At 40.9% G+C, this 27,582-nt stretch overlaps 3 protein-coding genes across 5 annotated transcripts; all 3 read right to left on the bottom strand.

Annotated features, from left to right (window-relative positions):
• Nucleotides 1–2,532: 2,532 nt before the first annotated feature.
• NTAN1 (N-terminal asparagine amidase) lies at nucleotides 2,533–9,144 on the bottom strand. 3 transcript variants are annotated; one of them, XM_088523205.1, is made up of 10 exons: nucleotides 9,027–9,144; nucleotides 7,940–8,126; nucleotides 7,792–7,857; nucleotides 7,336–7,444; nucleotides 6,165–6,238; nucleotides 4,802–4,855; nucleotides 3,794–3,847; nucleotides 3,389–3,486; nucleotides 3,022–3,135; nucleotides 2,533–2,846 (listed from the first exon to the last, which is right to left on the bottom strand). In XM_088523205.1, the coding sequence occupies exons 4-10, from the start codon at nucleotides 7,377–7,379 to the stop codon at nucleotides 2,667–2,669; spliced, it is 618 nt and encodes a 205-aa protein (XP_088379331.1). In that variant the 5' UTR covers nucleotides 7,380–7,444; nucleotides 7,792–7,857; nucleotides 7,940–8,126; nucleotides 9,027–9,144; the 3' UTR covers nucleotides 2,533–2,666. The 3 variants fall into 3 exon arrangements, with proteins under 3 accessions (XP_088379331.1, XP_088379329.1, XP_088379330.1); XM_088523203.1 differs by having other exon boundaries at nucleotides 7,952–8,054; nucleotides 9,027–9,138; XM_088523204.1 differs by having other exon boundaries at nucleotides 2,533–2,733; nucleotides 7,952–8,054; nucleotides 9,027–9,138.
• A 1,406-nt stretch (nucleotides 9,145–10,550) lies between these two features.
• Nucleotides 10,551–19,727, bottom strand: RRN3 (RNA polymerase I transcription factor RRN3). Its single transcript, XM_088523184.1, has 18 exons — nucleotides 19,628–19,727; nucleotides 19,420–19,528; nucleotides 18,949–19,005; nucleotides 18,734–18,823; nucleotides 18,516–18,645; nucleotides 17,942–18,001; nucleotides 16,809–16,872; nucleotides 16,283–16,352; nucleotides 15,631–15,729; nucleotides 15,153–15,248; nucleotides 14,631–14,766; nucleotides 13,755–13,885; nucleotides 13,518–13,648; nucleotides 13,064–13,248; nucleotides 12,389–12,497; nucleotides 11,740–11,892; nucleotides 11,397–11,484; nucleotides 10,551–10,805 (listed from the first exon to the last, which is right to left on the bottom strand). Exons 2-18 carry the CDS (start codon nucleotides 19,510–19,512, stop codon nucleotides 10,647–10,649), a joined length of 1,851 nt encoding a protein of 616 aa, XP_088379310.1. The 5' UTR covers nucleotides 19,513–19,528; nucleotides 19,628–19,727; the 3' UTR covers nucleotides 10,551–10,646.
• Nucleotides 19,728–25,635: 5,908 nt separating this feature from the next.
• LOC148594979 (transmembrane protein 238-like) lies at nucleotides 25,636–26,052 on the bottom strand. The gene has a single exon (XM_088523237.1). It carries the CDS (start codon nucleotides 26,050–26,052, stop codon nucleotides 25,636–25,638), a length of 417 nt encoding a protein of 138 aa, XP_088379363.1.
• Between the last annotated feature and the right edge of the window lie 1,530 nt (nucleotides 26,053–27,582).

Genomic DNA, 27,582 nt, shown 5'->3' with positions numbered 1-27,582 from the left:
TGGGACAGAGACTTGTCTTACTATCCACTTGTTACAGTTGCTTTATCCTATATATGTCATATCACCAAAGTCATAGTGAGATTCATTAACTGCGTGTAGAGATTTGTCAAGGATTGGCAGTTAAAGTTCCTGTATGATTCTAAGCATGATGATAGTTGCTAACAAGTTGATCAGCCATACACAAGATTAAGCCTACAACTGCACTCAACAATTGTAAAATGATCTTATTTTATGTGTATATATTTAAAAAAGAAAACTGTCAGTTATTCACCTTTTTATATTTAAAAATCAGTTTGGCTTCTATTGCAAAACTCTACTTAATTGTACTGGTTTGCTTCTTTTTACACCCTTATAAAGTATATTACCAAACAGTTGTGGTGCAGTTAGTAGCAAGGATAGATACCTGTGTATGAATGAGTCACTGGACAGTTACTTTTCCATCAGCCATTTCTCTTCCTTTCTGTTGTATGAATTGACCCATCGAGCTATGGGCCTAGATAGAGCGAGGACCAAGTTACTGAGGTGTAAGCTTTTAGAAAGCACTAGTGCTCCTGCATGCCTAGATGGCTTCTTGCTTCTACCCCTGAAAGGAATCATCAGTACCTCATTATTTTTTCCTTTGCACGTCCTTTCTAAACCAAATTTTACCGGACGCATTTATAAGGTGTAACTGGAGGTTTTTTTCTGTTGTGTATTTTTAAAGATGCTTGTTAGTAAAGCTTGGAAAACCAATACATTTGTAATGGGTCAACACTTATTTTTGAACAATAGTAACTTACCTATGGTAGGACTTGTACAGATTCAAAGAGATTAAATAGGTTACACTACTGCACAAGTTCATATTATCTCTAGGACTGTTTAATGCACAGTTTAATCTTTGACTAAATCAAAAACTAAAGTGTAGAAGTCTTTGTTCCTCACTAAATTATTTTTCTCTTAGATACTTTGCTGTAAGTTTTCAGAGCTTGCAATAGTTTCCTCTGGTAAAGAAATCTTAGGAAAAACTTGCTTTCTCCGAGGCATCCGATTTTGGGAAAAAGCCTGAGTCCCATCCCGTAACAGAACTGAAAGTACAGTAACCTGATTTGATTTTTTTTGAATATTTTTTTTAACCTCCATCCCCCAAATATGTAAATCAACATCCCAATAGCTGTAGTAGTAGCAGGATTTACTCGGATAATCTAAAAGATTTTTCTTTTTTATTGTATGTCACCTAACTTGACTTTCAGCTTCTAGAATCCATGGCTGGGCAGGTTTAAACGTGATTAATTTTGCGGTTGGGGTAATTTATGTTAATCAGAGTGCAATTTTTCTAAGTGCAAAAACAATGAAGTTGACTGGTCTTCCTTATCACTTTCTTTTGGTGCAATGAAGTATATTAATAGAGTAATCTGTTGGGGATAAATTTATCACCATAAAGATAAATTTTTAATGTTTTTATATTTGGAATTGTTAAAGCAGTAGGTTTGTTGGAATGAGCTCCATTCTTTAGATACTGCCTAAATGTTTCAATAAAGATTCTTCAAATTATAACTCTTGAATTAAATTACTCTATAAGAAGGTTTTGCTAAATGTCACTAAATAGAAAGTGTAGGCAACTTTTTTTTTTTTGCTTTGTGTAGAAAGCTTTTTTCTAAAAGGAAAAAAAATCACCATAATGACTTTAATTTTTTCAGTTTCTCAGCACTGCTCCATCTCTTGATCTATGCTAAGTGAATGATTTTAGAGCAACAGAAAGAACGCAGCTGCTCCACCGAGGGCCTGCTACAGTACGGAGCTCCACCTGCACCAGAGCCTGGCTTCAAACAGCAGGAGCTTCCTCACTGAGGATGAAGGAGCAGCTGAGGAGGGAGGTGCTGCTGCTGCCCAGCAGTATGGAGAAATACAAACATAAAGTACAGGTTTGAGAAACGCTTACTTCTCCCCTTACAACCTTTCAGTTTGAAACAGAGTTTTGAAAACTGGATTATTACACAACTATGCTAAATTAGACAAATTATTAAACAATCATGAAGAATGACTTAGAGCTGCAGCCTGTCTTGGCCCTGGTTTGACTGATCATAGACCTGTAAGAACAGTGAAAAGGAAATGTAGCTTTTTCTGTTTTTTCTTCCAAAATGGAGATTTTTAGTGATTACACCTAACTTTAATCTACTGCCTTGTCAAACTGAGTGGCAGTCCAGCTCCAAGTTTCTTCTGCGACTCAATACATGAACTGATGTTAGCCAGGTCAGGGTGGCTGCAGGTTTGATATAATTCATTAAGGCTGACCCAACATCACCAATCAATGATGTAGATTCTGACTGACAGAAATGTCTTGAGTTATTCCCTCAAATCAGCTTAAGTTTTGAAAGAAAAAAATGTTAACATTTTTAATAACAGCAATAATTACTTACGTTTACTAATATTAAGTATTTCAAGATGAGGGGAGAGCGTGCCAGCACCAAAATGAGAGAGAGACACCCCACCCAAGATCATGGGAAACCAACAGAAAAATCCTTACAGTAAAGTAGTAGTGCAGAAAAAGCCATATTCTTCTCACAAAATAACTTTATTTTGAAAAGCCATCATTTTTACCAGAAATACGTTTTGGGTTTTTTGCACAAGAAATTGATCTTCTTCTGGCAAGGTTACACTCCCTAAAAGGGCTAGTGTTGATCTCCAGGTTACATCTTGTCAGAACAAACCTGTTCCCACAAGCCTTCTTCATTCTTTTTATAGATGCGAGGTTTCCTATTAGGAAACAGGGAATGAGAGGGAAAGGGGTGTTCTTTTAAAAATGATAATGTAGATCTAATGTGGGAAACAAAGTGGGGTGGCTCTGCCAGTGGCGATGTGGAAAGGTTCTGAAAAACAAGACAGGAGCAAGAGATGTTTAAATTTCAGAATATTAATTTCTGAATTATTCTGGCTTTTAATAAGATTATTTTCCACCCTTCCCCTAAGGATTTCACATGCTATATTCATCTCTTCATTCAACTAAGATTAAAATAGATAAATACAAGCTTAAGTTAAAGTTACCTGTAAGATCTGTTTATCATCTTGTTCCAGCCAGAAGTCCACATGGGGGAAAGGCCTCCAGAAATAAGGTCCTATACGTAGTTGTTCCATCTTTGCATCATAAATGTTAGTCAACTACAGTGACACAGAACAGATTGCAGGGAACCTCAATATTAGATAACTCTTTATACAGAAGAGAGCACATTCACTTTATCTGCAAGTCAGCAGCAGTTTCTGTCCCAGATGTACTCATTGCCAGCTTAGCCATTAAGGTTTGCCAATCATTCCAACAAAGTCACAGTACTGGATATATAGGATTAAGGAAATTAAACTGCCCCCTTCAAACGTAACAAGAAGCCCAGATTTGCTTTGGTTTTATTTGACTTACCGCTGCTCCTGTTAAGATGTGGGCTGAACGCAAATCCTCATCGGGCCCTTTCTCTGGAAAGGTTGCAGGAAAAATCTCTGCTGTTTTAACATTTACAGCTAGCAGAAAATAACAATATAAGAACAAGAATTATCAACTCTTCCAAATCACTTAAAAAGCCCGTAACCCAAACACTACTATATTTCAGATAAGCAGAAGCAAATGTTAAGTTCTAGAACTTATCAAATAGTACTTCTGTATTTCTCAGTACCCCACACCTCTTCACCTACAATAGCATATTTCTACTTATTTTCAGTGTTCTTTTGACAGTACTTTTAGACTGGATTAGCTAGGTATTACAGACAACCCATTTACTCTCAGAATTTGAAAAGCAATCCCATTGCAAAACTTAACAATTTAACTCACCTATTCCATAAATGATTGGAAAGTGAATATCCTTCTCCTCTCTGTCATTTAGTTCTGTAAGAAAAAAAGAAAAAAGTCGTTGTACACTGTCAGACCCATACGATTTTTCCCCCCCAAGGCATTCATTTTGTTCATGGATGAAAAGAAAACATTGCATGTATTAAAGAAAAACATACATAAGGTTGAATTAAACCAAAAAAAAAAGCCTGAGAAGTCCTGCAAAAATGCAAAATAGTTTACATTTTCACTCTGAGTGGGTCATGAAGATGAAAACCTAATCAGCAGGTATAGAAGATTCCATCTCAATAGAGCAAAATATGCTAAAGATAGATATGAAGCAGCTCCTATTTCCTCACCATTTAGCCACATCAAAAAATGAGGTTATGCAAGTGCTACTACTTAGCAAAATTACCCATCTCCTAAATGAGATATGGAAAGAGAAGGGACAGATCAGAATCAACATTCTTGGGAGTTCGCGTAGGACTCTAATAAGATTCGGGAAAAGACTCTGGTCTTGCTTTATGAGGAAGTAAAAACACAAAATACAGAACTTCCATGATGCCATATTTGAAAGATGCAAGTTACCAACTCTGATAGAAGGCACAGATTATAGAAATATCATGGCCTAGATGCAATACAAGAAAGTTATCTCTGCCTTCATGCAGCTTCACACGCTACAAACTCATTCAAAACTGCGGGAAGGAAGGTCTAACATCAAGAGTTGGCATGTTCCTTCCTCAGTTGCCTCTCAAGATTTGGCAGACATACAGTGTCTTTCCGCAGGACAAAGGAGGTGAAATAATCCAGTAATGATCACAGGTAGCCAGCAGTAAGAAGAGAGATTCCCATTTGACATCACCACATATTTCCAGCAGAAACAATTTAAAACCAACAAATCATTACAGAGGAATCATACTGCTCTTCCTCACAGAAGAGAGAAAGTGCCTGGAAAGCACCTTTGATTTCAGTGGCTGAAATACTCCAGAAACCAAGGAAACGTCTGCTTACCTGTTACGCAGAAAGTCACTAAATGAACATCATCTGGTTGGAGATCAAACGCTCCTACAGCAACAACGATAGCAGCAATGTATAAAACTGGCTGGTGGCAAAGCAGGTGCCATACACAAACGTGGGGCATGAGCAGTGCTGCGCACGGCAGAGGACACGGGCAGGGCACTAAGGCTGCCAGAACCACTGCTGCTGCCGCAGGCAGTGCAGCAGTGTACGTTGCAGACGTGTTTCAAACTAACTTCTCTAAAATAAAGCCACAGCTACTGCATGTAACAGTAATTTACAGAGCTGTCATTTGCAATGGCAACTAAAATGCTCAAAGTATTGTTCCTCTTATTTCTTTTACTGGTGCTGGTTTAAAGTAGCTCTGGCATCACATGAACTCTCCCTTCGTTCACTATATACCTAACAGCTGCCATTTAAACATATTTTCACAAAATGTTAAATATATAGCGAACAAACCACGTCTTTCATTAAAGGGATTTTATTTCTCCTCACCATCCAGAACAAAAAAAAAAATTTTTTTGAACTTCTAATAGGAATTGTGTAAATTTTGTGCATGGAAATTGGAAAATTTAAAATAATAACTTAAAAACCAAAATACTTTATTCTGCAGAAAACTATCACACAACATAACACACACAATAGGAAACACTGGATGACAGGATGACAAGGACGCATCTCGGAATGTTTCACACTTGCTTTCCTTCCCTCAAACCTGTGTTTATCATCCTTTGCCCCCTCCCCAATAACTGATACCTGCCCCTGCCCCCTCCCAATAGCAGTGGTGGCCAAGGCCTCCTCACACTTGATTAGAGCAGGTTAGAACACTTCAAGTGACTAGGCTAGTACCTTACATTGCCCATTGAGTTGTAAAGCTCCAGTCACTTCTCTAGAACACACATCTCACACAGACGTAACATCTTTCATCAGACAATTTCAAGCCACAATTAAATTCCATCACAGATGGTAAGAGATGAAATGAATCGTTACCAACCAAGCCACCCACGCGGATGGATTTAAATAATGACAGACAAACCACTCGACCAAAGTCACACAGTATTGCACCAGCAGGGCCAGGAATCAAGCCCAGCTCACTGCACTCCAATTCTGTACTAAAACATAAGCCGCAAATTGCCAAGTAAATACCCTCCCTCCCCATCCTGGCCATACACAAGCCTCACAAGTCCAACCCCTCTCCACGCCAAGTTCTCAAGGAAGAAAGCACCTCCAAAACACATCCAGATTTCTTTCCTTTAGGTGACAGGAGGTTCAGATTACAATTAAATTTTGCCCAAATGCAGTCAGAACAATTTTTTTTTTTTTTTTGGACACGAGAGTGGAAAAAACGTGAACTTACTAAGAAGCTGATTAGTAAGTTTTTGTGATAACTGCCTATCATCATTGAAACCTCCAACTAGGTGCACTTCCAGCCTAACAGAGATGGAATAACAGGAAACAGCAGTTAAAAAAACATCCCAAAGTAAACAGCTTTACAAAATAATCCCCAGCCCAAACTGCAAAGCAATCATTCAAGCAGCTTCATTTGTTACAGACGCATGCACCATGTTCATCTGCATTATATTGCAAATTATTGTCAGTAATTCTGTTCTCAACACTCCAGGAATCACCCAGGAAACAGCACAAATTAAGAGCTTTAGGGAGCATTACATACATGCAATTCCATCTATCCTAGTGGTCCCTCCAATTGTCAGCATCTCAGGTTCATCTTTCATTTACCAGCAAAGGGCTAGTTAAGTAACTCGCTCCAGTGGCTTCCTTACAACTATCTCAGACCACAAGGTTCTTTTCTGAGAAGTGTCCATGTAAAGATAGTTTCATTCATGCATCTTTTGGCCAAACTTCCAGAAAAGATGACTGGGACCACAATCTGTTTTGGGGGGCAGGTCTCCAACAAGAAACAAAGCAAGTGAGAAGATATCATATGGCAACCATTCCATAGTTGAGCATTTCAAAACTGGGGAACCCAAATCATGAGCTTTTAGAGACTGTATTATCCAATTTCACTGAGTTTTTGCTCATATCAAACTACAAATGTCAAGTTTCCTGCACAGCCAGGAAGAAGCCAGGAAGATTCTGTTTTGGGGGATTTTTCTTTTAAATGCAGGAGCTAGATAAATCCCATACGGATTCTCAGATCCCAAAAAGTGTTTACAAAACCAACAGTCCATAAGGAAAAATAAAATATAGAACCCAAAGTATCTGTTTGGAAAGTTTGGCACATCTGAAATGAAAGTCACTGTGAAACAGTAAACGTGAGACCCAACAATGGTGTTTTTACAGAGACACTATTCGGAGTAGAACCATACTTTAAGACACTGCTAAAAATTCCCTCAAAATAATCATCAAGGAAATGATTTTTATTTGTCACAGGGCCCCCGATCAAGAGAGATTTCCTGTGCAATTACCATGTCTGAGCCCCATATGATCATATTCAAAATTCCCCATCTTACGAACTGCAGTTACCGTTGTGAAAAACTGCACACGAGAAATAAAAGCGCAGAACTGACCTTCCACATTCTGCCGTGTTAGAGAGAGACTTTACTGAGCTCATGATGAGCGACACCTCGGCTTCGGTGTCCAGTCCATCGCAGTGTGTCAGGCAGGTAGCTCCGCTACCTGAGGAAGGCACGAGAAGACAGTTACTTAACTGCAAAGTTGGAGGCTGTTAACGCTACCATCATTTAACAGCTCCTACCTCACATCCTATATATGCAGATGAGCAGGGCCTAATACTGCCACTACCCACTGGTCACTTGAGACAATTAACTTGTCAGGAGCTCCTGACAGTGAATAAACTGGACTTCCGAGCGAGCCATTTAATTAATACATTAAAGAGCTTTTTGAGATTCAAGTCTTTATAAACCTAACTGCAGTTTGTTTTATTAATGCAGCATAAACCAATACTGATTGGAGATTCATCACTTCAAACAGACAGATTTTGCGCTGAGCATCCTCTAAGGTACCTGTGTGACGGAGCACAACCAAATGGCAGGTAGTCGCATCGTCTGAGCCAAGGATGGAAACAGAACCTAAGGCAAACGACAGAAACACAGTAAGAACTTTGTTCTCATACATATGGTGTTGATGGGGGGGGGGGGGGAGAATCTTTACCTTCCTACATACCATCTTTAGGGGTAGTCACAGCAAATTCTCTCTGCTGGATATAGAGGAGACCTTGGGGTTCCACAATTTTAGCAGGTTGACTTCTAAGAAGTTTTGCCTTTTCCTAAAGATAAATGATAATAGAGACTACAGTGGATGATTTCTCAGGCTCCGTTACTTGAGAGAAACGTCACCTCTGAAAAGCAAAGGAATCCAAGTCAGAGAAAAAAAGAAGTCGCATCCCATATTTCAGCAGGTTCAGAATTTTGAGGATTTTTCACTTTCTTTACACTTTAAATCTGCAGCCAAAAGGAAAACAATAACAAAAAGAAAAATCCCACCTTTCCCTGCTTTATAGATGATAAAATGGAGGCACAAGGACAGCATGAGTTGTTCAATATTGCACTAGACACTTGATACCAGAGCTCATCTTAGATGCTTAACCATGACAGGAAACAGGTTTCTTCTTCTTGGAAACTTTTGAAATATAAAAGTTCCAGTCTCCTATTGCCTCAGTCCAACACATTTATTTAGGACTTATCAAAACTCGGCTAGTCCTTAGCGTGACCTGCCCAGCAAGCCCAGCTCCCTCGGCCTGGGCCAGCTGCAGCGCTCGGCGCTGAACCCCGGGGCAGGCGGCGAGTTTCCACCCTGGGGCTTCAAAAAATAAAAATAAATAAAAACATTGCACATAGTTTTATTAGATTTTTCTGGAAAAGAAAAACCTACTTCTGCTTCTATAAATGTGTACTTCCACATGTCTATATACACACACATATACAGAGTGCATGTATTTGTGTGTGTGTATATACACACTTCCTCCCTTCTTATGTAATGTTTTATGTATATATAATCCACATGTGTATGTGTACACACACCCACGCCTTCCCCAGCCCGGCAGCCCTGCTCCCTGCGCCGTTGCAGACACGACCCAGACGCGCCGAGAGGGCCCTGAGGCCCCGTGACGGTGACGGTGCCTCCCGGCCGCCGCCCGCTGAGGCGCAGCCCCCGCCCCGCCCGACACGGGGTTTTCCCCTCGTTTCCAGCCAGCGGGCCGGCCTTGGGGAAGGGCCCGGCCTTCCCGCCGCCTCCTCACCTCGAGCTGCGGGTGGGCGCGGACCATGTCGGCCGTTGGCCGCGCCAGGTCGACGCGCTGCCCGTTGACGAGGAGCGGCATGGCGGGCACCGCGGCCTCCCTCCCTCCCTCCCTCCGCGCCGCCGCCCGCGCCGGGCAGGGCTGAGGCGGCGCCGCGCGCGGGGCGCCGGGAGGGCGAGGCGGGGCCGGGGCTAAAGCCGCCCCGGGCGGGAGGAGCGCGGTCGGGGCCGCCGCCTTCTCTCCCTCAGCCCGGCCCGGCCCGCAGCGCGGCCGGGACCGCCGGCTCCTCTCCCTCAGCCCCGCTCGGGCCACAGCCGCCTCCTCTCCCTCAGCCGGGCTCGGCTCGCAGCGCGGCCGGGGCCGCCGCCGGCTCCTCTCCCTCAGCCCCGCTGCAGAGCGGCCCTGGCGCAGCAGGCGGGACCGCAGCGCGGCAGAGCTCCAGCTCCTGCCAGCTATAGGCGAGCAGCAGCCTCCAGGGAGGCAGCTCCAGCCCCGCTCCTGGTTAACGGTAGGGCTTGCAGCGTTTGCTCGCCGTCTGCCTTCCTCTGCTTTGAGGCACAAGCCTGATGAAGAAAGAGGCCCAGTGTCGTGACCAGTGTCGGTTCTGACACTGTTGTGTCGCTCAGCAGGGGCTCTATAAAGCCTACAAAGTCACATGCTAAAGAACAGCAGACAACTGTACTTGCACAGCTATTAAGAGTTGTACCCCAAAGCAAGAAATTTTCAACTAAACATTATACAGATAACATTTATTTTTCTTCCACCATTATGTTCTCTCTCACATCTAAGAGGCAGCAACCATGAAAAAAGATGAAACACGTACATGACGCAGCTCTTCACTGACGCATGAGACCGCAATGACACCATCACTTCTTTCTACATGGGCTTTTTTTATTTTCAGCATTCACATATAAACTTCGAAGTCTGAAAATAAATATTTTTCTCAGAGTACTTCTTAGGCATCTCAGAGAAAGCTATCTACAAATGATACCAGTCACCTACTCTGTCATTTTCTACACTTCCAGCAACCATCAGTTTTGTCAGCTACATACTTAAGCAGTGATAACACTTATCACCTGAATATACTTTCCACTACCAAATGGCTTCACCAAACACTATTCTACAGACAGGAAACATTTACGAGATGTGTGCAAGAAGAATCATATTCAGACTGGAATCATGCCTTCCCTTTCACAGTCTCATACCAACCCTTTGAAACTCACTCAAAACCAAAGCCAGCAGAGTAGGGTTTAAATGCTAACCTTGGAACCCCGGTGCTGCAGAAATCAAGAGGAAGAAACCCCAGAATTTCTCCCCAATATACAAAGCCTTGTGGAGATAAATTAGTAAACAAAAGCTTCCAAAGTCAAGAAAATAAACTATACAAAACCCTTGAAGTCATAAAAACATTTCAATGTGAAATTTGTAAAATACGACCCTATTTATTCACTAGATCTTTCTAGGAACATATGAATTTATCTGTAGAAATCTGATTAAGAAACATTTTTTTCTTCAATGCAGTTACTTAAACATTTGCCAGTTCAGAAATTTGAATTAAAGTCTCTTTGCAGAGCAGAAAATTGCACACAATTTTAATCCGTTCACTTCTGTTCCTGCAGGTCAGTGTGGGTATTGCACATAGCAGTCTAGAGGGGAGCCTGTGGGGCTCACTGGGCTCCGGGTATTTGACTCATAAGAATTTGGAGCAATTCCAACCATGCCATCATTCTGAGGGGTTTCTCCTTTCAAAAAGTCATCATCTTCATCTTCAGAAGTACCCTGCATAAATTTAAAAGGATCAGTAAGAGCAGAGAGATAACTCCAGTCCCTTAAGAGTCTTCTACTTTGGTCTCAGTTAAGATGTCACAGAAGTAATGAATGCCAAGTCCCAGAAAGATATTTTTAAATAAATTCTGAAATTTTTCAATGCTGCAGTAATAACATCTGCTAATCAAACAACTACAACAAAGATTATAAACTACCCAGATAACAAAGACATTTACAAAGCTACGAACAGAAATAAGTATTTTTACATGTTATCACAGGAAGTCTAGAAAAATAAAAGCAAAAAAAAAAAAAATCACAGTTCCAAGGACTCGAACAAAAAGCTGAGACAGGATTGACACTCTCCATGAAAAAGTGAACAAAATACACAAAAAGAGCTGGAATATGGAAATAATTCAAAACTTGAGCTGTTTTACAATTGTCATGAGTAGGTCAAATGGAACACTAATTTCAGCCACAGAATCCCACCAAGGTTAACTACACTCACACTCATTTTAAAAATTAATCCTGCAATAGACGCAGCTGAGAGAGATTTGGCAAAAGAATTACATTTTCATAAAAAAAAAAAAAAAAAAAAAAGATTACCCTTTTAATAGGCTTTTTCAGATTCTCAAGATCTTCGGCACTCAGTTCTTCCCAAAACTGATAAAAAGGTTCAATGGTCTTCTTTGATCTGGAAGAGATTAAAAAAAAATCACCAAAAACAACATTAATTAGACCTCAACAGGAACCTGGATCTTGTTTTTCCTTCCATATATATGTATCTTAATTGGGTTAAAAATCTCTGACAAGCTCTGGTTAAAACACTCAATGGGAAAGATACTGAAAATGGGCAAGAAATTGTATTATAGAAACACTGAAAGTTTCTTTAAATTTTTCAGTTACCTTCTACAAGGCAGAAAATTATTTGATTATTTTTGAACTTTACCTTTTGAGTATGTATGGATCAAAGGGGAAGAAACTGTCAAGTGGGTTAGTGCAAGTCTGCACCAAGTCACCCCCAGTGCCATTCCGAACAACTGGTATAAACTGTCTGTTGTTCCTCTCAATAATTGTGTAGCAGAACACCAGCTGGTATTTCCTTTTTAAAAAGTAAAAGAAATGAAGAAAAATATAAATATTTCTAGAAAACAGAAAGGACTTCCAATGTTATTAAAATACAGTGTTATATTTAAGAAACATCACTTCTATCTACTGTTTTGCAACTGTTATTAGCAGTTCATAGAACACAAGCGTATTTAAAGTCCATTCTCTTCCTCAGCACTTCAGAGAACTTCACTCTAAGGAGCATTAGCACCATCATACATTACAAGCTTTAGCATTAACATAAGGCAATGAAACAATTTTATAATACTTCCACATTTCATTGAATCGGCATCAGAAAGAAACTTATCCTACATAAAACATGATCAATATCACAGTACTAGTCTTGAGCTAGTACTCAATATTATGCATGCCTAACAGTTATGAAACATAAAAAAAAAAGCCCACAATTGAGTTTTCAATGCTGCGCTATTATTGTATGCACACTCTTATAGTAATTGCACCAAGCTGAAAATGAACTAAATGAAGAGTACCTGGTAATGGCAGCAAACAAGTTAACGACAGATGGTATACAAATCTTCAGAGGGTTTAGCTGACACATAACAATGCGCTCAAAATTCAAACTCTGCAGATATGACAGACCTTCAAAAGCAAGAAGAGTTTACACGTACCTGTTATACATCACAGAAGCTTAAACTGATTTCTAAGAACTTTGCAGAAAACCACAGAAACACATTCTGCAAGAGAGAAAAGGGCTGTCTCCATCTAGCCCACAGCTCATTTAGCAGAAAAGTTCTAAATATTTGGTCCATCACAAGGGACTCTTCTACCAGCCACAATAACCTAGGAACACGGACGCTACACTTATACACCTGCATTACAGGGCCTGACAAAGGCACAGAACCATTACAGACTCTCTGTGAGATCATTAATTGAAGCTGCACACTAGTACTGGACAGCTGGAATTCAAACATGCTCAGTTAAGTGTGGCTAGAAATCTAGGCTGAGGACTTACTGTTTTGTTTTGAAGAGCAAAAGCCCAAATCATTTACTTTGGTAGGCCAATGCACATAAAAGCCACCTTATTTCATTTAAAACACAACAACTTAAAGTTGCCATCAGTTACTTGACTGAATTGACCATTATAAGACACATCAACAATACAGTTTGCAACAAAATCTAACTCCCTTCAAACTGAACATACTCACCTTTCCTTAAGTTTCCTTCCAAAAGCTGCTTGTGACGAAAAACAAGCGTATAGAACACCGCCTGACACGTGGAATAAAATGGCCCATGGAGAGCTACATCACAGTAAGCATTAGTCCCCGTATCCTGATTATCGATATATTTGTGCATCCAGTTAACTAGAAGATCCAGGCATGCTTTTACTGTACTATAATGGATAAAACAATATGTAAGAATAATATCTGAACTGATCAAGGATGTCAAGTTATGAAAAAAATCAGAAAGAAAAACCACATCCGTGACTGACTGCTCAACACTTATTGTTAAAGGCTTTATTTAACAAGAAGTCCTGAATCCCACTAAACACTAGTCTACACTCCGTAAATACTAAAATTGTCTAAAAAACTTAAAAGAGAATTCTGAAACAGCACTGCAGAAAGGAACTGAACAAAACAACTTTGAAAGAAAGCAACTTACACAACCGGGATAAATTTAGCTCTGGCCAAGAAGCTGCCGATGTAACTCCCAGCAGTCTGTCTGATCACTGAAGGATTGTTTGGATCATGCAGTTTTTTCCAAAGATGATCTAAAAATGCCTCAGCCAATCCCTGGCAACAAGACACTTTTTATAGGAACTTTTTGTAGGAAATCAAAAAAAAAAAAAAAGGGCAATCAGAAATAACAAAAGGTATTTCATTAAACAAGTATACTCACCAATTTGAAGCTACAAATGTAAAACATGAAATACTGTACATGACATGAAGCATGTGTTGGTAAAATGAGCTTGTCAAAAACAGAAACCAGGTCTCGATACAAATCCTTTGTCTTGCCAATATCAAGCTTGCCTACATAACAACAAGAAAAACAGAACAGTTTGAATTTTTCCTGCCCTCAGCCTGTGAAAAAACAACATTTATAAATATCTTTCTAAACCAGTAACAAGCATTTAAACAAACACTGTCAACCTGTCTCTGGGTTTTTTTGACATTTAAGATAAAACTGTTGGTAGTATTAAAAGTTTCCCAGATTTCAGATCTAATCATTATGTTGAAAAGTATCTGTGTACATGTACAAGATTAGCAGGTATGCAAACTTTGCAATAATGTGCTAATTCAGAAGAACTAGAAGAAGATACTAAGCGAAAAGCTATTATAGCCTGAATTATGTGAAGATGGTAAAGAAAAGCATTTTCTATGAAGTACTAGCACCTTAAAAATGCCAGTAGACATTTGTGCCTGCTCCATCAAAAAAGACAGTTTTTTTCCTATAATACAAAGCTTTCTTTTTGCATTCTGAGTGAAATAGCTGGTGTTTTAATTTACTTCTAGGGCTTACAGTGTAGAAAGAATACATAATTCTAATACATAACGAAAATGCCTGAGACTGAAAAACAGATCTGAATGTCATAAATGACCCTCGTATCCTCCTCTGACAAAAACTTCACAAAGGTAAGAATCTGACCTGCAGCTTGCTGCTAGCAGAATCTGACCATGAAGAGTCATGGCTCCATACGGTACAATAAAAGTTTGTGTTTTTCTTGCTTTTCAGCAAAACAAACAAAAAAATCAGTTAAAATTCGTGTGCTCTTACCATCTACATGGCAGACATCTTTAATATAAGCAAATAGAATAGTCATCAAAATGTCTAGGCGCTCTGCAAGCGGATGGGCCATTCTCTCGCTACCAGAAGAGGCAACTTTGTTCCGTTTTGTTTCTTCATCTTCCTCCTGGCAATGATGGCAGTGATGCATCTTCAACACGTACAAACAAAACCAAAAATTCCCAGTACCTCTAACTACAGTTTTATCGCAGCACATTTCTGTAAGCTAAGCCAATTAGCATGAACTCTTTAATAAGGTTTACAGATAGCTGCTTGTGTTCTTACATAAGGAAATTCTCCACCATGTGCATGCAGGCTCCATACTACGTGAATAAATCAACACCCAGAAAATGGATTAGGTATTTATCAGCTGCTCCGAGTTTGAAGATCTGGGTTTCATATGTTTAAGTAGTAATATAAGTAGTAGTAATATATTCCTACGCTATTCTTTTAGTTCAGTTACCACAGAAATAAAATATTTGATAAAGCTTTTAGAAGAGCACAATCACCCACCATGTCAAACAGTCCTTCCTCTGTAGTTTTTTCCTCACTATCAGAATTATTAGCAGTTTCTTCAGCATCTTCAATATCTTGCTGTGGAGTGCTAACCTACAGTTGCAAAATGAGAAATTAAGTTTTATAAGCCTATGGGAGTAATATGAAGCTTTATTAGTTGAACAAGACATAATAACAACTTTTACTAGATGTCATCCATGACTAAATATGATTAATACATACGGACAGCCTGCTCAGAACTTCAATTCCAAAAGATGAGCCTTGCCCTTACATAAAACGGAACAAGCACTGATCATTTGCAATGCTTCCCCTTCTGTGTTTTCAAAAATAAAAACCCCTTCACTTCAAGGCAACAGTGAAACAGATCAACTGAACAAACTTCTTGTTGAGATAAACACTGGAAAGTCTTTCTACCTTTTGAATTTATGCATTTTAACATTAAGCTTCCTTAAAAGATGATGCAGAACAAACTTACATCCAGCTTTAATAACCGTTCAATAATAAGTTCCAGAATTTCAAGCCTCAGGATTGGCAGGTACACCGTAATTCGTAGCAGGTTATGAACATAGCATTCCTGCAACACAAAGTTAAAAGCAGCATCCATAGCACTGTTAGCAGAAATGAATATTCCAGTTAAACATTTTAAAAAGAACTGCTTAATTTCTTAGTTACAAAAATGGGTGGAAATAGACAGCATTCAGACTAGAATATGTTAATGGAAAATCCAAACCGTGTGTTACCATTAACTTTTAATCTGCCATTTCCATGCTGATTTTTAAAAGTATCTTTAAACAGAGGAAGTATAAATGCAGAAAAGTTAAATATTAATTTCCATAGGAGTTGGCTCAAGTGTTCTCTACAAAAAAATGAAAACTACACGCATAATCCTTATTATGTCTAGTCTCAGATCTAACAGAACCGTTTAAAATCTTTAGTTCAGGTTACTGCAATAAGCAGATTCAAGAACAATTCTAAGTTCTACACATAAGTCTTCCTACATTTCTTCTGCATATAATTCAAACATGTGAACAGGCAAGTTATGTGAATGTGCATGTTCTCCTACAAACATAGATACAAAACAGAACTCTGCAACTTACATATAACAAAATTATTTTCCTTGTTCTTACCAGAGTTCTTTCTGATTTATTAATGAAAGGAAAGTTTTCCACCAGTATTGACATAAGAAATTGTGGTGTTCTGCAATAAAAATAAAAATAAATAAATAACCTGAAAGAGTCATCATGAGAGCAAATATCAAAGCTCTAGCTCTATACAAGAAGACTGGAATAACTTTATTTCCCAACTTTTTTTTTTTTTCTCTAAATTTTAAGACAAGTGATTATACAAAATCTGTTTTGGCAGTACAGCAGAACTTTCACTGCTGACTTCTTGGAAGCCACTTCAAACATGTTGCTATCAACATAATTTTTCCACTTTCCATTTCCATTAAAATTAGCAAGACTTTCAGCTGCTGAGGTCTATGCAAATTGCAGAATGATACGACACGGCTACTGAATACCAGGAAAAAAAATCACGCCATGAAATTAAGTATTGCAGTTCCAATTAGCAGAAAAAAAAATTAATTAATCAGTTCACAAGATTTAAATCTGCAGTGAAAGGCAAAGAAACAAAACTACAAGATGATATACTTACGAAGGAACGTATCTTGCTACAGTTTGCAACGCTCTATGGCATGTATTAAAGTTTTCAGAAAGGTCTAGAAAAGGAAAAAAAAAAGTACTCTTACCAAATTTGATGCAGAAGACTAATTCATGAACATGTGAAAATAGTTCTATCATCTAAAATAGTTCTTATCATCTATATATTCTAAAGATTTCCAAAGAAATCATATTTGCCAAAATTGGTTTTCGGAGTTGAACTGCTTATTACCAAAATGATTGTGAACAGTAATTCTGATCCAAGTTCATAGTATCACAATTAGGGACTGCTGAATCTACTGCCACCACCGAAGCCAGGTACTATTGCTATGCTCGGTCACACTAAATGTTAAGCACTAACATCCCAAATTTAGTCTGGAATACAGAAATAGTTAGAAAATGTTATATCTCAGTCTGAAACTGGCCAAAATATACTGAAAGATCATGTCTCATTTTCGTGGTAGTCAATGAGGAACTGATTAGATTTCTGTAACAGTACAAAAATGTGGTGGGGTTTTTTATTTTCTTTGGTTTTTGATGGGGGAGGGAGAATTGGTCTACCCAAGAAGAGCCACAGTGAAGATCAGAACTGTAGTTCACTCATTACAGCAAAACTCGAATTCATTCCAGGGTGCAAGACAAAAACATAAAATTCTTGAAAGGCTATTCTCTGGCCTATTCAATAAACACACTAACCATGCAGCATTTTTATTACTTATACCAGCTGAACCGCGGGCAAAAATAAAAGATTCAAGAATCTAAAAAGCAATCAACATGACTCCACAACTACCTAGTTTTATTTAGTGAGAAAAGCAACAAAAAAAGTTTTTGTTTTTAAAAACAATCTATAGCTTGGGAACTCTTTCCTGTTCATTTGTCTTATTCCTAAAGATACTGTACCAATAGTAATATTTAAAAGGAAAATGGACCAGGTCACCATGTCATTTATTCAAGAAACTGATTTGCAAAAATTCAAGAAATCCTCTCACTTGAGAATTTAAGAACTTACTATTTCTTCACAGAGATTTTAAATTAACTCAGCTGAATTATCTCTGTAAAAAAGGACAAACATGCACCCTACACTTGGTTACTAAAGGTATGCACAACCCACGCTTCTTTTATACTCACTTTCTTCATCATCATCAGAATCTGAAATATCCACGTCATCCTCTCTGATAGTTATCCGAGCTAGCAAAAAGTGAGATTATTATTTCAAGATTGTACCAAATCCTACAGGAAACAGTTTTGGTGCCAAAATCAAAGCACGCTGGATGACAGACTCGGGACTAAAACATCAAAACTATCCACATGACTGTCTATAATCAGCTTACATCAGCTTGTGCTTATCAAATAGACTCTTTTATTCAAAGAATCAGGAGGTTCCCTAGAACATTGACATAATCCTCTTTTCAACGTTTGTTTTTCAATGATAATAACATAATACACTTCATCTCCCTGCAAGACATTTTCACAAATGGTAACTGATGGTATTAGCTGTCTGAAATCAAATGTATATCAAATGAATAACTGAACTGGTTTACAGTCCAAGTGAAGACAGGAATCAACAGGGGGAAAAAAAAAACAGTTATTGGATTAATTCTGTGTGAATATCATGCATGCTAGAATTAATCTAGAAGAGACATTTTGATAAGCTATTTGTATTTCAGAATAATAAAAATAATTTTTTAAAAAAGTAACTTACGAGGAACAAACTGTGATACTATCATGCGGAGGCATGGCCTAAGATAGACAGTTTGTGCTGACACTAGGTTGCCAAGAAAACCCAGGTATTCTTCGATTACATCTCGGCTTCTTCTCAACCATGGCAACTTCTGAAACCAAGTAAGATGCAAGATGTTGAACACAGAGATATTTTGAGCACTAACTCCAAATGCTCGCACATAACACACAGATATTTACCAGCAAAATGCTGACCAGTTGTTCAAAGTCTTTGGTCAAGTATGCCACAGAAGCTCGGAATTCATGCAGCCAGTTAATGATCTGGGCATCCTTAAGAGTCAGAAAAAAACAGGTAACAATTTCAGTAAATAATACAAAATAACAAAATCCTTAAAATCCATCGCGCCCAAAACTAAGCTTTAAGTCATGAGACCTTCTGCTACAAAAACTTTTACCTTTATGTCTGGATCTGACAGTTGATGCTTTAATAACTCAAAATCGGTGGTTTCGCCCTAGTAGAAGGAAGACAAAAAGAAAAAAAAGAAACTTTCAGGTATTTCTGTCAGTAGATACACTGCCATTAGCACATCTAAACAAGCTGACACTATTAGCAGTGACACAAATAAGCGTGAAAGCTGAATTAAAGCAGAAACGGCAGCGCCAAGACGCTCTCCCTGAAGGGCAGGTTCAGCTCTCAGGTCATTTTTGTCTGTCTCCCTACAGAAGCGGCCGGGATCGCTCTGCACCCTTTGGTAGCAGTCACGCTCTGCAGGCAGCAAGGGCCCCGTTCAGGCGGACATGCCCAGACGTGCCCGGAGGACTCCGCCACCTCCAGGTTCTTTCCCCCGCGTCACGCGGCTCCCTCTCGCGCCAGGCGGGCCGGGGCAGAGCGCGCGGAGCGCAGTACGGCAGGGCGCCGCACTCACCTTCCCGTACTTGAGCAGGATGTCGGTGAGGGTGCCCCCGAAACGCACCGTCTTCCTCGGCGGGGAGCTGATGAACTCGTCCCCTCCCAGCATGGCCACGGGTCCGCGCCTGAGGAGAGGCCGCGCCGCGTGAGCCCCGCGCCAACGGCCGCAGCGGCTCCCGCCCGCCCCCAAGCCCCGCCGCCTCCCCTGGCCCGGCCCCGCGCACCGCTAAGGGCGCAGGCGGCGGCGCCGCCCGCCGCGACTCTCGCGCGCCGCTAACGGGCGCTGCGGGCCCATGGCGGCCCCGGGCGGAAAGGGCGCCCGCGTGCCGGAAACAGCGGCTGCTCCGCCCCCACCCCGCACCATAGAGAGGCGCGGCTGGAAGGAGCGGTGCCCGCTCTGGCCCGGGCATCGCTGCTGCGGGAGGACTGCGCCGTGCCACAGGGGCGGCGTGAGGGGACACGCGCGTGACATCCCCCCGTTTTCACGTTTTTCCTGCGTTTTTCCCCGCTGCGCTGCGGATCCGCACAGCTCCGGGGAAATAGCGGCGGCCCTGCCGCATCCTCCCCGCTGGAGGGCCGCGCGAGCCACCTCGCCAGCTGAAAGGTGGCCGGGGACAGAGAAGCCAGGTGAGGTCAGTTGTCAGCACCAGCCCTGCAGAAGTTCAGTTGATTAAAACCGCCCAAATCCCGGCTCTGGGGCTGATAGGAGATGAGCCGCGAGCTGCTGTCCGAGAAGACCCCTTGCAAACTCCCCAATGCCGAGAGCCCTCAAGACAGCCCTTACCAAGGATGCAACAGCCTGCTAGGAAAGTCTGATTTTTCCACATTTCTTCGGGCAAGCTGCACTACTACAGCCTGGAAAAGGAAAACAAACAAAAACAAAACCTGCCAAATGATTCCACTTACTTAAAGGTTGCTGAAATTTCACTTAAAGCAGGTTTTGACTTTTGAATCAATGAACATTTGCACAAAGGGGCAGGGAGAGAGTTTTATCCAGCTCTCTGGGCCTTTCCATCCTCTTCAGGTAAGACAGGTCTATATTAAAGCACAACACTGGTAGTGGCACATTTGAAGAATGATAAAAAATACATTATGGACTCTTCTATCTCTATGCTAGCAACCAGTTTTCCGCTCAAAGCGATACCTATACATAAAAATTAACTGTTGAGAAAACCATTAGCTGCTTTTATTGCATAAGCATGTTTTTCATAGACTTAACTAATACTATTAGTGGTCATAGCAGTTCAGAAATCATATAATTCAAGCGAATTAAATATTAAATGCATGAAAGCCTCCAATAGCTTTCAAAACAACCTGCCTAAATATGAATAGGAAGCAAGAATATTTTTTAGCTCTCCCATAGTGCTCTATTTCCCCCCACCCCCCTTTTTTTTTAGTCCACCTGAATAACTAAAGCTTCCTTCTCCAATTCATGTAAAACAGGTAGAGCAACACATGAGATTATGGGACCTTTGTTCTCTTTTCCGGCTACACGTTTGCTTATTGCTGTCTACATGGGCTATTATTGGAATAAATATCTTCCTCCTACCAATCGCCCACCTTCACCCCAGATAAACCAAACAAAGATCAAATGGGAAATTTTTGTAAAATATACTAATATATTATTTTTTTACTAAACTCTCCCTTCATAAGATGTTTCTGTTTAAGTACACAGTATATACTGCATTAGGTGTCTTTATATGTAGCCCCCATACCAGATTCTATTCTATCCTTGCTCATGACTGTAAGTTTGGGGTTTGGCTTTTTTCCTTTAGTTACCATGTAATAAAGTGCAATAGAGGATGCCATTTTGCCTAAGTTTTCAGGCTTAACCAAGTATTAAAAAACAAACAAAAAAACAATCCTATACAACCAAACTTCTGCGAGCTTTCTTTGTTATTTTGGCTGCTTCTCAAACACAGAGCAAGAAGGACGGTCCTTTAAGTCTAAAAAGGCCTCTCACTTTATGGGCAGAACTCAAAGTTCAAATAATAAGAGCAATCCTTACAATGAACAAGTGATTTTTTTTCCTCCAATAAACAAGATGTAAGTTCTGAATGGACTTCGTTCTGCGTTGAGCTACAACTGATAAGGATGCTGGGAGACTAAAATAGTGTTAAATGTTCGTTAATGTTTAACTTTTACTAATTGTTTGACCTGCCTGTCTCTATTTAGTATTAGTCTTCCGTATTTACAACATAAAATATAGATTACATGAAAAGATTTTACATTTTTAAAAAAGACTGATAACTTACAATAGTTACCATTGCTTCTGTGCAAAGAATTCTATCACTATTTAGACACATCATACTAGTAACGTTCTAGCATTTTTATATAATTATCTTAGGTCTTTCTTTTCTGAAGTGCCAACTCCTTTAAAAAAAAAAAAAAAAAAAAAAAAAAAAACCATGCATAGGCTACACATAAATGCCATTGCTGGAATCCCTTGCAGTTCCTCAACAGTGTTATCACCACAGGCAATACTATCTACCATCCTACACAACTCCCACGGGATATCTGATGTTAGATTCGAGATTAATCATCAGAGTAAGCAGGAGAACAGATACATGCAAGTTTGGGGTTGGTCTATAGATGCTACTACCCATTCCACTTACTACATCTCGTAATTCAGTAAAATAGATGAAAACTGTAGCAAAACAGTGCAGAAAGTTATCTCTGTTCACAACAAGTAGATTTTTTTTTTCCTGTGAACACTGAAACAACAGGTTCTTAGAGGAGGAGACTATTTAAACAACATATTGTAACAACAGATTGGTGTCACATTGCAGTTCCTCTAAAAGGAGGAGGAAGCAACCTTAGATATCTCCTCGAAGCTACAGTTAGTAAAGAAGAAACTAAAATTCTACAAACCTTCAAGTCTAGTGTCTACCTAAACTTCTTCAAAGATTGATAGCATTTGGAAAACAATTTAAAAGAAAATACGCATAGGAAGGTAAAAGAGGAAGTTACAAAATATTTAGAACAGTAAGTTGAAAGACATTTCAAGAGCTCACAAGGAAGTAGAACTACTATATGTTTTCCTTAAATCCACCCCTAGTGCTCAGTGAGGTGTGGCATAAAATCAATTATCTATTACATGAGGAAGACCTACCCATATTTGCTAGGTTCAAACTTCTAGTGTTAGTGCAGAAAGAGAGGAATTCATTAGGAATTTCTACAAATAATTTTTAGGCAGGCTGATCACAGAACACTTCAGGCTGGAAAATCCTTCTGGAGATCATCAGGTCTAACCCCACTCAAACGGAGTCAGCAGGAGCAGTTTGCCCAGGACCACATCTAGTTGGGCTTCAAATTCTCCAAGGACAGAGACTCCACAGCCTTTCTGGGCAACCTGATCCAGTGTTCAGCCACCTGCACCAAACAGAAGTGTTTTCTTATGTCCCATTTTTCATTTCTTGTGTCTTTAGCTCTGGTATAAATCTGTAATTGCTCTAATTGTAATTACATCTGGATGTAGATTTGCTAGGATTTTGTAAAGCAAAGCATTTATTAATCTATAGTTTTCTAAAAATTTCAGTGTTAGAAAAATAATTCCTGTAACATCACTATATTTAAAAAGCTTCCTCTTAGAGTCATATTACATCATTTCCTGCTATGAAGAAGAAAAGGTAAAAGCGGTGATGTTAGCATACAAATCACTTTTTACTTACAAAATTTCAAATTCCAAGTTAATCCAAGATAACGATGAAATATTACAAGAGTCACAATAAATTGTGTATTTACACTATAAACAATTTATGCTACATTTGTAACTTTGCTTCAATAGTGTTATATATATACTTTAAAAGCACCCTTACAAATAAAAGTATTGCACTGGTGTCATAAAAGTTCACAGTAAATTTAAATTCCAGACCTTGGTAAGACAGTGCAAGAGCTTTTCATTGTGCAAGAGCTTTTCATCCAAACATTCTTGGGTGTATGGGTATATATTATAAAGAGGTATTTCTATATTAAATGTTGTAATGATTTTTTCCATGATTCATGTTTGTTTTTTTGTTAGTTCTCACTTCTTAAAGATTTAGGTTGCTTTGAAATGTTGAAATATACAATAAAAATTATCCAGTCCAACAGTGAAATATGTACATTTGGCAGAGATACATCTGTGTCCATTTTGTAGAGTTCGTGATGGTCACAAAGATATTCCACAGTAAAAGAATCCTTTTGCATTAAGTGGGCTATTCTCTTTCCACAATTTGCAACGCTTCCCCCACTTTTAGAGGCAGTTAACGTCAGTAGTTATGTCTTCAACAAACCCTGAAGATAATACATTAAAAAAATTACTTCAGAATAGATTTAAAACAGCATGTTATATAAATGACCAAAAAATACAGAAATAATTTTTGTAAATGGCAGCATCCTTATTAAGGCAAGAGTTCATATTTCTATCATTTGCAATTTGCTTTATTGCACTGTTGTAGTTTCTTAGAATTTAAAGATTTCTTCCGTATAGCATCTTTCCAAACATTTTAGCCCAACAGTATGAATTTCTCCAGATGGGAGAGTCTACAAGTAAGAGAGATTCCAATTTAAACACTTGTTTATGAGGAGAAACCAAATACTTCCAATGAACATATTCCAAAGGGTTCTTTCAGAATCCTGAATTACCTTTGGAAATACAACCATTTGTTACCCTTTATATTACCTTGAAGGTTAAAAGAAAAAAATAGTTCATGTTGCATGTTGTAACATGACTCTCATACACTCTGTTTTTGTTTGTTCTGAATTACAATTGCTAATGCAATTATATCAAAGGCTCTTCATTGTAGAGGATGCTGTTTACTTGGAAGAACTTGCTACAAAGCAATCCATGTATCTTCTTGCATAGGAAATAATGTACCACAGATTATTTTTAAATGAAATCAGTAATGTTTGTCAGATCTGAAAGATTAAAAAAAAAGGTAACTTTCACTACATGGAGGAGTTTATTACAGCAAAATACTCATTGGATATTTCTATTAGGACCTTACCTGTTTCCTTTATTGCCCTAAGCTTAAAATGAAGGAAGTTGGGCACAGTAACAGACCTTTCTATCCTGAAAATATGGATCTCGATCTGTCAAATACTAAACCCACTTCAGTTGAAAAAAGGCCTAGCAGGAGACTAGCTCATTATCAGTAAGCCAGTTTTCTAATTACTGTTAGAGTTAATAATAAACTAAATACTAGTAACTAATCTTATAAAAGCTATATTGCTTTTATTCTTTCTCCTCCTGAAACAGATTTTTAATTAAGCAATAGGTACCTGTTTATTTTCTTTTTAGTGTTCGAATTTCCTCTCAAGGCTTTTTTTTGTTGTTGTTAAAGTCACAAAAACACACCCCAGACCTATGGCAATTTTCACAATAAGTTTCTGTGAGCCAACAGCTGCTTCCAGGAGGAGTTTCAAGACACAGCAGCAAAGGCTGACCTTGTACACAGTGATCCAGAACTGTGAGATGCTCAGTGTCCTGCACCAGTTCTGACAGTCGGAGCCAAGTAGATTTTACCGTTCCTTCAAAACATTTTATATAATGAATGGCGAGATTTTTTTTTCTTTTTTCTTTTTTTCCAAATCATGAAGCATACTTGAAGCATACTAAATAAGTATATTAGTGAACATGTCAAGTACACTTCTGAAAGGCTTCTTTATCTTTAGCAACGTTTGAGCAGGACTCGAGCTCTTGCTTTGCTCACCGGGTAGCAGCAGACCCTCCTCAGGGGACTATCGCTCATGACAAGCACCAGCTTAACCACTGCTTGCACTCCCGAGTTTCAAGCGCTTAGCTCTGAATGTTCCTAAGCCCAAACAAGACGTTACTTCACTGTTTCGCTGCTCTCCAAGAAATCGGCGCCCCGCATCGCTGCAGAGGCGGCTCCCGCGCAGGAGCGGCCGCCGCGGGCGGTTAAAGGTTGCGTCGCCGCCGCACGTGCCCCCGGCCGGGCTGCTGCGGGGAGGCGCAGGGCGCCCGCGGCCGAGCAGAGGCCTCGGGGCACCTTGGCGAGCGCCAGCCTCGCCACCTCTGCCGCCACCCAGGCTTCCGTGCCCTGGGGAAGCTCCTGAACCAGGCAGCCCCATTCGGGTGACTTGCCCTGGCTCCATTTCTAACATCCCCAGACAAGAAAAATTTCACGGGCAGGAGAGACACTTTTCTCCAAGGCTCCAGGCAAAACCCTGTTTCCTCATTGCTATTCCCGCCTGCCTTCCCCAGCTCGAGGCCCTTCCAGGCCTGGCCTCACCTGGCGGCGGTGGCAGCCGCGGGCCGGGTGGGGGCCGCAGGCGGCTGCAGCTCCACGTCGGCAGCCCCGGAGCCGGGGCCGGCGCGGGCGGCCCGGGACCGCGTCCCGGTGAAGGCGAAGGAGAGGCGCAGGCTGAGCCCGTGCACCAGCCCGCGCAGCAGGCTGCCCTTGGGCGGCACCAGCCCCACGTCGTCGCGCAGCTCCTCGGGCGGCACCTCCACGTTGCCCGCGTACCAGAACACCCACCACACGAGGCTGAGGAAGATGACGATGCCGCCGCCGTAGATGAGCAGGTCGGAGAAGAAGACGTCGGCGAACACACCCGCCAGCAGCACCGCCAGCCCCAGCGCGTCGAAGGCCAGTGCCAGCCAGAAGGCGACCACGCAGCGGCCCAGCCCGCCGGGGGCCGCCATGGCCGCGGGGCAGCAGCAGCAGCGGCGCCGCCGGCCGCACCTCAGCGAAGGCGGGTGCGCGGCCACGCACCTGAGCGACCCGCCCCGCGCCGGTGCCGCCGGCCGCTCCCGCCTCCCGGGCCCGCCCCGCGCAGGTGCCGCCGGCCGCTCCCGCCCACTCGTGGCGCTGAGGTAAAGGGCGGGCGCCGCATTCGGGCTTCTTTGCGGTGGCTGCTTGGTCCCAGTTCTGGTCCTTGCTTACGTCCCTGCCACGTTAGGGCTAATGACTGGAATAGCAGTTACACCGCAGGCTGTAGCGCTGCTGGTGCTTCGTGGTTATCACGTTTCTTTAGGCAGAACTGCGCGAGGCTACGGCAAGTGTGAGCAGCACCACAAGGAGGCAGTAAGCCTTGAAGTAAGGTAGGGTTATCGCCTCCATTTGCCAACCTCTGGTCCCGTAGTGTTTTGGCCAACAGTCAAAGCAGCCGCTTGGATGCGGCAGAGAGCTACAAGGTTCCTTCTCTGGTGGCCCAGGAGGCAGCAGCTAAGGTGACCTTGCGTGAACTGAGTCACTATCAGCAAAGCAGCAGCACTGCCTCCTTGAAACTGCTCCTGCAGGACTTGGGGGGTGTTGAAATAAGAGCTGAGGTGAGCAGCTCCCTGCCCAAGACCCTCCCTGGGGATCCCCTGTATTCCCCAGACAAGGAATAGCCTGGGGAGGGCCCAGGTGCGCTGAGCAGTCACCTACAGCCACCACTGCCACAGCGCTGCCTCGTGCTCAGGCTTGTCTCAGCACTAGAGCAGTCCTGGGTTAATTCTCTTACTACAGAAAGTACAAAGCTCTTCAGAAGCAGTATCAAGTCTTTTTCTTGCCCTTGAAGTTCTTGGCCTTGTTTTTTTTCTTTTTTTTCTTTTTTTTAAATCTTCTTATTAACTTAAAACCAGGAGCCACTTCCGGTGTATGTTTATTCTTGTCTGTCTGGATTTTCTACCACCAAGTCCTGAATCCCATCAATTCTTCAAGTGTTGTGAACAGTCCTTTCAGTTTAATGCATAACATATTAAAACATGCCTTTATTTGCAATCTCTGTTCCAAGTGATTGACTTGTGTGAAAGAGAACAGTGAAATGGGTTTTGTGACAGGTTTTGTCAATTTTGGGGAGGAAAGAAAAGAGATCGTATTTCTGTTATCATCCCTTCAGTCATAAGATCTCTGGTATAAGCATAGCTCCAGTAAATACTGGAGCAGAAGGGTGTTTCTTCGAACAGAAGAGTGATTTTTACGTTGACAGTTTAGTGTAATACATACGATTTTAATGCAATTAATTATATATATATTTTTTTCTAAAAACAGAAGAGTAAGGAGCTTTAATATTAAAATGTTTAACATATTTTGCCATGCTGTTGTTATTACAACTGCGTGTCTTTCTTGCTGACCAGTAAATGTCTTCACTCGGAAACCTGCTGAGTCCCCAGCGAGGCTGTTCTACCACCAAGCATCATCTCTGCTGATGCTGCTGCCAGAGGCTCCGTTGTCAGATGATCTCTGCT

Source organism: Tinamus guttatus, unplaced genomic scaffold, assembly GCF_059628265.1.
Source record: "Tinamus guttatus ecotype Peru unplaced genomic scaffold, ASM5962826v1 Tinamus_guttatus_pri_ptg000172l, whole genome shotgun sequence".
In the NCBI taxonomy this organism is placed as follows: Eukaryota; Metazoa; Chordata; class Aves; order Tinamiformes; family Tinamidae; genus Tinamus; species Tinamus guttatus.
The sequence above is the reverse complement of the archived record's forward strand: the minus strand, read 5'-3'. Positions and strand labels throughout refer to the sequence as shown.

Excerpts from the sequence above, each read along its gene's own strand:
- RRN3 (XM_088523184.1), bottom strand. The coding sequence starts at position 19,512 with ATGCTGGGAGGGGACGAGTTCATCAGCTCCCCGCCGAGGAAGACGGTG. Across the intron at positions 16,353-16,808 it reads GTAGCAAGATACGTTCCTTC|AACACCACAATTTCTTATGT; the intron begins GTAAGTATATCA and ends TTTTTATTGCAG. Across the intron at positions 11,893-12,388 it reads TTGTTTGCTGCCATTACCAG|GAAATACCAGCTGGTGTTCT; the intron begins GTACTCTTCATT and ends CTTTTTAAAAAG.
- NTAN1 (XM_088523203.1), bottom strand. The coding sequence starts at position 9,107 with ATGCCGCTCCTCGTCAACGGGCAGCGCGTCGACCTGGCGCGGCCAACG. Across the intron at positions 4,856-6,164 it reads ACTTACTAATCAGCTTCTTA|GAGCGTTTGATCTCCAACCA; the intron begins GTAAGTTCACGT and ends TTGTTGCTGTAG. Across the intron at positions 2,847-3,021 it reads ATGATAAACAGATCTTACAG|AACCTTTCCACATCGCCACT; the intron begins GTAACTTTAACT and ends CTTGTTTTTCAG.
- LOC148594979 (XM_088523237.1), bottom strand. The coding sequence starts at position 26,052 with ATGGCGGCCCCCGGCGGGCTGGGCCGCTGCGTGGTCGCCTTCTGGCTG.